Source organism: Neomonachus schauinslandi, chromosome 5 (genome assembly GCF_002201575.2).
Source record: "Neomonachus schauinslandi chromosome 5, ASM220157v2, whole genome shotgun sequence".
In the NCBI taxonomy this organism is placed as follows: Eukaryota; Metazoa; Chordata; class Mammalia; order Carnivora; family Phocidae; genus Neomonachus; species Neomonachus schauinslandi.
This window is the reverse complement of record NC_058407.1, coordinates 160,633,481-160,642,926: the sequence shown is the minus strand read 5'-3', so window position 1 is coordinate 160,642,926 and position 9,446 is coordinate 160,633,481. Positions and strand designations below refer to the sequence as shown.

At 41.0% G+C, this 9,446-nt stretch overlaps 1 protein-coding gene across 1 annotated transcript; it reads right to left on the bottom strand.

Annotated features, from left to right (window-relative positions):
• Nucleotides 1–463: 463 nt before the first annotated feature.
• On the bottom strand, nt 464–1,091 carry LOC110589934 (alpha hemoglobin stabilizing protein). The gene is made up of 2 exons (XM_021700597.1): nt 1,017–1,091; nt 464–794 (listed from the first exon to the last, which is right to left on the bottom strand). The coding sequence occupies exons 1-2, from the start codon at nt 1,089–1,091 to the stop codon at nt 591–593; spliced, it is 279 nt and encodes a 92-aa protein (XP_021556272.1). The 3' UTR covers nt 464–590.
• Nucleotides 1,092–9,446: the final 8,355 nt, after the last annotated feature.

Sequence of the window (9,446 nt, the reverse complement as noted above, 5' to 3'; positions counted from 1 at the left end):
CTCCAGGGAGGTATTCTCTGGTATTAGAGTCATTAGTTCCTAGAACTTTGTTCAAGCTGGGGCTAAGGGAAAGGAATTGGAAAATTGAGGTGGGTGGCCTCTTGATTCCACTTAGCGTAGGATGAACAAGACTGGGAGTCTTCAACAACTTTCTTCTAGACAAGAATGCCACAGGGCCACAATTTCTGGAGAGCTTTTTTTTTTTCTTTTTTTTTTTTACGACCCCTCCCCCAGCACTTTCTCTTTAGTCTCTGCCTGCCTGGCCTCTCCTTCAGGCTATTTTAATACTGCCCAGTGGTTACTTAAGGCTGCTAACCTCTGCTCTAAAGAAATTAAATATCCAAGATCATATCTAGGAAGCAGAGTTAAAGGAAAGGGAACCAAATGCCTCTGCAAGTCAGGGACCAACAACTGAAAAAAAACCCAGAAAAGCCAGGAAGACCAGCAAACCAATTTGGTCTTTATTGAGGGGTCAGGGTAGAGTAATACCATGAAGGAGCAGAGCCTGAGCACTTAAATAACACAGAGGCAGGATTTAATGCAGGCCTGGGTATTTGGGCTAGGAGAAAGGCTGTGGGTGATTTAGGTGCTCAAAGGGTCTTCAGGAATGCCTTATACTTGGCCAGGAAAGGGGCGGACAGAATATTTAGCTCTTGCTGAAGTTCCTGTAGAGCCCTCTCCTGCTCTTGCTGCTCCCCCACCATCTGCTTCCTGTAATAGTTGATGTAGAAGTCCACCCAGTCATCCACCATAGTCACCATGGCTTCTTCAGGGATGGGAGGATTAGGGAAGACCTGTAGGGTGAGGGCGTAGCAAGGGAGAATGTGGTCAGCAGTGTGATTCAGGAATAATTCACGAACTCCAACATCCTCCTTTCTCTGATTTGTATCCCCTGTCTCTAATTGTTTCCATCAACTGCACCACTGCTCTCCCAGCTCCAAATTATTCTCTCTTCTCTGCCCTCACCCACCTGCCAAGAGTCTAGGCCTGTCCTTTGAAACAGTGCCCGGGCTTACCTGCTGATTCAGCAGAACATTAAATTCCTTCATTCCTGTAGAAATGAGATCCTTATTGGCCTGAAGAAGAGCCATCTGCCTAAGTTAGAGAAAGAGATAGAATTTAAGTATCCTTTTTCCTCATTCTTGGGTATTTCCCCCAATTCCCTCATTCCCCTTAAAGATCTCTGGTGCCTTGCAGGACCACCTCTCCAACACCTTTCAAATCATGCCCCCCTTGAGATCACATTTCTCCCAGGTTGGCTCACCTGCAGGTCTAACAGTGCTATGTATGTCTCACCCACACTTTCCAGGGTATGTAGGTCCCTCTCTGAACTAAATGTAGGCAAGGAGTCAAGTATCAGCCTAAAAGGGAAACGCCCTGCATCTAGGTCCTGAAGGAGGGTGATAGGTCAACCAGGGGATGGGAAGGAGGGAGACGTTTCCCTGAAGTTAAAAGATAGCAAGGCCAAGAAAAACAGATAAGTGGGGAGACCCAGAAAACCATACCCAGGACAGATCCTTGCCATCTGCCCCACATCCCAGTATTCACTCTCCAAAAGTAAAATTCAGGCCAACAAAACTAATATTAATTGACTCCCCATGACATGACAGACACTTTTTTCATTTTATTTTAACTCCGGTGTACTTAACATGCAGTGTTATATTAGTTTTAGGTGTACGGTATAATGATTCAACAATTCCATATGTCACCCTGTGCTCATTATGACAAGTGCACTCCTTAATCCCCATCACTTGTTTCACCCATCCCCCTACCCACTTCTCCTCTGGTAACCATCAGTTTGTTCTCAGTAGTTAAGAGTCTGTTTCTTGGCTGGTCTCTCTCCCTCTCTCTCTCTGTCTCTCTTTCCCTTGCTCATTTGTTTCCTAAATTCCTCATATGAGTGAAATCATATAGTGTATTTCTCTGACTGACTGATTTCACTTAGTTCCACTTATATTCTCTAGCTCCATCCATGTCGTTGCAAATGACAAGATTTCATTCTCTATTATGGCTGAATAATATTCCATTTACATATGGTAATTATTCTCCAATTCATAGATGATACATTATAGCAGCTACATTAATCATTTGTGTCAGGCACTGTTTTAAGCATGTATTAAGGTATTTATCCTTATGAAAAATCCAGCTGGGCAGAGACTAATAGAAGCCACATTTTGTGGATGAGACACCTGTAAGATGTGGGAAACTGAACTCTACCAGGCTGTGCTCTGTAAGAATGGAGACACATTTGGGGCGCCTAGGTGGCTCAGTTGGCTGAGTGTCCAACTCTCAGTTTCAGCTCAGGTCATGATCTCAGGGTTGTGAGATGGACCCCCCCCCCCCCATTGGGCTCCGTGCTCAGTGGGAAATCTGCTTAAGATTCTCTCCCTCTCCCTCTGCCCTCTCCCCACTCGAACTCTCTCTTTCTCTCTCTAAAATAAATAAATAAATCTTTTTAAAAAAAGAACGGAAACAGATTTGTCTTGTTCTCTACCATATCATCAGGTATTCAACAAAGCAGAAATACTTTTTTCTTTTTAAATATTTTCCTAATGTTTTCCATTTTTAGTAGATTTTTTCAAATGTTGAAATCACCAAATGCCAACTGAAGTAAGTGCTTTGAAACAATTGTTTCAAAACAATACAAAAATGTACACTGAAAAAGTTAGTCATTTTTGTTTCCTCCCCCAACAAAGTTACCAGCATTAAAGATGTATTTATTTCCTGTCACATCTTTCTCCATTCAAAAACCAACATTCATAGGCACCTACATACTCATATAGGCTTTGTTGATTTGCTTTTTTGTTTATAGCATGTTCTTAATTAACATACAACAAAATTGATTTCCCTTTGTGTACATTTATGAATTTTATTACATAGATTCACATAACCACTACCACAATTAGGACACAGAATATTTCTATCACCCCAAAAAGCTCCTATATGCTACCCCTTTGTAGTGACCCCCACTCCCATACCTAAACCTCGCCAACCACTGATCTGTTCTCCATCACAACAGTTTAGTGCTTTTGAGGATGTCCTATAATGGAATTATACAGTATATAACCTTTGAGAGTGGTTTCTTTCACTCAGAATAATGCCCTTAAAGTTCATACAACTTGTTGCAAGTAGCAGTAAGTTGTTCCTTTTCATTGCTGAGCATGCATCACGTGGATGCACTGTAGTCTGCTCATTCATTCACCCACTGAAGGACATCTGGATTATTTGCAGTTTGAGGCAAGCATGAATAGAGCTGCTATAAATATTTGTGTACAGATTTTTGTGTGAACATGTTTTCATTTATCTAGGGTAGAAAATATTTGTTATCACTAGGAGAAAAAATTGCAATACAACCTGACAAGGAACATGTATACAGAATTTATGACAAACTCTTATATTTTGATAATAAGACAATCTAGTCTTTTAAATTGCTAAAAGACTAATATAGACATTTCACAAAGAAGATATACAAATAGCCAATAAGCATATGCAAAGACATTCAACATTATTCCTCATCAGGGAAATACAAATTAGAGCTACAAGGTGATACCGCCACATGGCCACTACAATGACTAAAATTTAAAAAGGCAGATTAAGTGTTGGTGAGGATATGGGAGGAATAAAATTCTGATACATTGCTAATGGGAGTGTAAAATGGTGCAACCACTTTGGAAAACAATTTGACAATTTCTTATAAAGTTCAACATACACGGGGCGCCTGGGTGGCTCAGTCGTTAAGCGTCTGCCTTTGGCTCAGGTCATGATCCCAGGATCCTGGGATCGAGCCCCGCATCCGGCTCCCTGCTCCGCGGGGAGCCTGCTTCTCCCTCTCCCACTCCCCCTGCTTGTGTTCCCTCTCTCGCTGTGTCTCTCTCTGTCAAATAAATAAGTAAAATCTTTTTAAAAAATTTTTAAAAAATTTAAAAAAAGAATAAAGTTCAACATACACTTACCACATGACCCATCAATTTCAGTCCTAGGTAGAGTTCATGAGAAATGAACATACATGTCTACAAAAACACTTAACATGCAAATACAAATGTTCACAGCAGCTTTATTTATAATAACCAAAAAATGGGAACAACCCAAATGTCCAATAACCACTGAATAGATATACAGATTGTGGGTATATTCATACAATTATATACTACTCAGCAATAAAAAGGAACAAACCAATGGTCCTCATGACAACATGGATGAATCTCAGAATAATTATGTTGAGCAAAAGAAGTCAGACATACAATAAAGAGGAAGAAACGGGAATAAAAAAGACATGAAGCGGGGAGGTGGGTGGGGAGATGGGTGAAATAGGTGAAGGGGATTAAGAGTACATTTATCCTGATGAGCACTGAGCAATACATGGAATTGTTGAATCATTATTTTGTACACCTGAAAATTAATATAACACTGTATATTAACTACACTGCAATTAAAATTTTTTGAAAAAAGAGAAGCCAGAGATAAAATATTATATACAATATAATTCTCTATGAAATTCTCGAATAGGCAAAAATAGTCGATAGTGACAGAAAGCAGATCCAAACACAAGAGTGGAGATTAAAATGCAAAGCTGCCCGGGTGCCTGGGTGGCTCAGTCGTTAAGCGTCTACCTTCGGCTCAGGTCATGATCCCAGGGTCCTGGAATCGAGTCCCACATCGGGCTCCCTGCTCAGCAGGCAGCCTGCTTCTCGCCCTCCCACTCTCCCTGCTGTGTTCCTGCTCTCGCTGTCTCTGTCTCTGTCGAATAAATAAATAAAATCTTTAAAAATAAATAAAATAAAATAAAATGCAAAGCTGCCCAAGGGAAACTTTTTGGACAACAGAAATATATATATCCTGATTATGACAAGCAGTTCCATGCACTGTTAGCAGGAGTGTAAATTGGTAAAGATTTTTAGAAGGATAATTTGACAATACTTGTTCAAATTAAAATATGCATATGCTTCAATCCAATGATTCTGCTTTGAACTCTATTTTAAAGAATTATTCAATTCAATGCACAGAAAGGCCTGTACAAGGAATTTGCCATAATAATAATGAAATTATTTGTAATAATGAAAGGGCAGAAAAACCCAAACGCTCATTAATATGAGGAGTCATTAAAGAAATTATGGCATATTCATACTATGGCATGACATGCAGCTATTAAAATAAATGAGATAGATATTTATGTGCTGATATGAAAAGATATCTAAGATAATGTTAAAAAGGGATGTCTGGGTGGTTCAGTCAGTTAAGTGTCTGCCTTTGACTCAGGTCATGATCCCAGGGTCCTGGGATCGAGTCCCACATCGGGCTCCCTGCTCAGTGGGGAGCCTGCTTCTCCCTCTGCCTGCTGCTTCCCCTGCTCGTGCTCTCTCTCTCTCTCTGACAAATAAATAAAAAAAATCTTTAAGATAATGTTAAATGAACCACAGAGCAGACTACCCTATAGGAGTAAGGATTAAACATAAAACTCTCTCTCTCTAAGTGTGTGTGTGTGTGTGTGTGTGTGTGTCTAGAATAGTAAACAATGTTCACTTGTGGGGATTGATTAGTATTTGCTGGGAAATGTAAAAAGGAATAAATGTCAAGGGAGAAATCGACCTTACCTATCTATGTTATTGTTTGAATTATTTCACAGAAAGAATGCATCCTTCTATTATTTTTATAATTCTTACAAAGAATACAAACTTTAAAAGATAGAGAGAAGATGGTGTAGTTCTAAAATCATTGGCCTCAAATTTGAATCCTGCCTCAGAGCCTAGAAGAACTAGGCCTAGCAGCTGTTCACTAAATGTTTGTCGAATGAATAAATAAATGAATGCTTTTGCCGCTTTTCAGCTCTGTGACGTTGGTGAAGTCACTTCCCATATATAAATTTCAGTTTCCTTGTTTGCAAAGAAGGGGAAAAAAAATCACTACCTTACAAGTCCTCTTGAGAAAATAAGTTCATTCATTCCACAAGTTGATGTTTGGCACCTACCTCGCACCAGACACTGGAACAGGGCACTAGGAATACATTCAGTGCCAAAGACAAAGTTCCTGTCCTCCTGGAGCTTATGTTCTAGTGGGAGGCACAAGGGGATGAATGGTTAGGGCAGCATCTGAGAGATAGGGCCAGACCCAATCTACAGAGCTTTGTGGGCCGTGACAAGAAGTTTGTGTTTCATTTCCAAGTGCGAAGAAAAACCACTGAAGGGCTTGGAGGAGAATGTTGCAATCTTCTTCCACAAAAGTAAGAGGAAGCCACTGAAAAGTTGAAACAGAGGAGCTTTAAACTTCATGGAGAGTGGACTGTAAGAGAGCCGTAGTGGAAGTGTGGGAATCAATGAGCGTAAAGTCGAGGAGACAAGCAGCTTGGACTATTCTGCCCAGTGTTTGGTATTCTGTTGAATGCAGACTACCGAGAGGTTTCCTGGGGGTAGGAAAAGGGGAACCATCACTCATCTCTTTGTCAAGCCATTGATCTGGACACTTCTCAAAGAAGTGTATGATGAGTCCTTGTCCTCACTTATAGTTCAGTTGGAAAGACAGGACATAGGTACCTAATAAAAGCAAATACCAACTGGCTCCAGAGAGCATATGCTAAGGGCTAAATAAGTGCTACAGTGAACAAGGGCTGCCATGGTCTCTGAGCAGGAGAAATCAATGTGGGTAATGGTGGTCAGTAAAGCTGAGAGGTTCATGATTAGTGTGACAATATATACCAATATGCCCAGAACAGCTCCAGTCTGTTTCCCCAGTGTAACTGTTAATAGTGCCTCCTCTAATGACATGCTCAAAAATTCTGATTTGGATAATGAGTTATATGGTGATGCTAGTCATGAGGGCCACTTGCCTCATATGGAGAAAAAAAAAACCCATATTTGAATACTTGACATTAGCTCCAAATAATGGCCAACACTTAAATAGCATGTACTGTGTGCCAAACATAATTTAAAAGCTTTACACATGTGATTTATTTAATGCTCAATCCAAACCTATTGTGGTAGATATTAGTATTATTCCCATTTTATAGATGAAGAAACTAAAGAACAGAAAGATAAGAAAGTTGCCCAAGATCTCACAGATACTAAGTAACAGAACCTGGATTCAAACTAAGGCTCTCTGAAGGAATTCATTCATAGAGGTTGGCTTCAGAGTTCAATGCATTCACAGAAGCTAATATTTAAAATATTACACATTTGTCAGTATGAAGGTTCCTCAAAAAGTTATAAATAGAACCACCCCATGATCCAGCAATTGCACTACTTGGTATTTACCCAAAGAATACAAAAATACTAATTTGAAAGGATACATGCAGCCCAATATTTATAGCAGCATTATCTACAATAGCCAAATTATGGAAACAGCCCAAGTGTCCATTGACTGATGAATGGATAAAGAAGATGTGATATATACATATATATTTATTAATTAATATTTATATATTATATACAAAACACACACAATGGAATATTACTCAGCCATTAAAAAGAATGCCATCTTGCCATCAGCAACTACATGGATGAAGCTAGAGTATTAGGCTAAGCGAAATAAATCAGTCAGAGAAAAACAAATGCCATGATTTCACTCATATGCGGAATTTCAGAAACAAAACAAATGAGCATAGGGGAAAAAATAGGACAGAGAGAGACCAACCAAGAAACGGACTCTGAACTGTGGAGAACAAACTGATGGTTACCAGAGGGGAGGTGGGTAGGGGGATGGGTGAAGTAGGTGATGGGGATTTAAGCAGTGCACTTGTTGTGATGGGCACCGGGTGTTGTATGGAAATGTTGAATCACTGAATTGTACACCTGAAACTAATATTACACTTTATGTTAACTAACTGGAATTTAAATAAAAACTTAAATAAATAATAAACAAATAATAAATAAATAAAAATGTTACACATTTGTAACCCTTCAATTCTTCACTCTAACACGAAACTCAAAACTTAAGAAAAGAATAATGAAGTGCCCCAGGTCTATCTTAGCATCAGAGAGACTCTGTGTAGGTCTCAGATAAGGTGAGGCAGGGTAGAAGGGTGTTCCAGGCTGAGGTCCAAGAAGAAGGTGATAGTTCAGGAGAATCAGAAGTTTAAACCAGGGAGTCAGACTGTGGGAGTCCAAGAAAGCCAGCGTAAGAAACGAGGATGTTTTATATTCTGATAAAAAAGAGGGCACTTTTGGCAAATTTCTACTTTGGAATCCGTACATTACACAAGATGGAAGGAGAAAGGGAGAGAGGGAAAGAGAAAAAGAGATGAGGTAGGAGAGAGAGAAACACTCTGTCTTTAGACTCTCACCCCAATTTCATGGACCCTTTCCACCAATAAACACACAAGAACTTCTCTATTTCTCATTTTCTGAGACTATTAGCTGCAATCCCTTGATTTTCTCATTTTTCAGATGTCCTAAGGATCCTTTCAGAAATAATACTCTTCCAGGAAAAATAAGATGAAAACAGAGAGGGAGGCAAACCATAAGAGACTCTTAACCCTAGGAAACAAACTGAGGGTTGCTGGAGGGGAGGTGGGTCAGGGGAAGGGGTAACTGGGTGATGGGCATTAAGGAGGGCACTTGATGTGATGAGCACTGGGTGTTATATGCAACTGATGAGTCACTAAATTCTACCTCTGAAACTAATACAGTGTATGTTAACTAAACTGAATTTAAATTTTAGAAAAAGAAAGACCAAGACTGCCTTCCAGTCTTGGGTAAGGCACAGGACCTCGGGGATCATTTGCTCCAACTTCTCATCATGCATTCCTTTGTTTGTTCATTCGTTCATTCATAATATTTTTTTTTGTAAAGATTTTATTTATTTATTTGACAGAGACAGAGACAGCGAGAGCGGGAACACAACAGGGGAAGTGGGAACACAGCAGGGGGAATGGGAGAGGGAGAAGCAGACTCCCTGCTGAGCGGGGAGACCGGATGTGGGGCTCGCTCCCTGGGATCATGACCTGAGCCAAAGGCAGACGCTTAACAACTGAGCCACCCAGGCGCCCCCGTTCATAATATCTTTTCAGCACCTACTATGTGTTAGATACCGGGCATAAAATAAGGAGTAATATATAGTCCCTGCTCTCACAACAAAGAAGGCACCTAAGCCCAGGGAAGGACACTGACTCGCCCCAAATCAAAAAACCCTGTGGCCGTCCTGGGTCTCAAACACAGCGGTTCCCCGGGGATGCCCTCTTCCCTTCCGCCCATAGCTGAAAGTTGCGGGTTACAGGAACGCAGCCATCTCCAGGACTTGGCGGGCTCAAGGGCTCCGATTGCTCCCGCGGCCCAGCAACAAAATGCTACAGAGAACAAAGGCAGAGAGCAGCCCTGAGGTATCCGCAGCGGGGCCCAGAGGCCCCGGGAGGACGTGTGGGATCCTGAGCGGGACAGAGGAGGACGCAGCGGCCGCCGGCCCCTTCGCAGAGAAAGATTGCCCCTCTAGAGCCGCCGTAGCCGAGCCGGAAATGTAGT

Bases quoted from the DNA above. Each gene is read 5' to 3' on its own strand.
- LOC110589934 (XM_021700597.1), bottom strand. From the start codon at position 1,091: ATGGCTCTTCTTCAGGCCAATAAGGATCTCATTTCTACAGGAATGAAG. The intron at 795-1,016 runs GTAAGCCCGGGC...CTCACCCTACAG, and splicing joins ATGTTCTGCTGAATCAGCAG to GTCTTCCCTAATCCTCCCAT.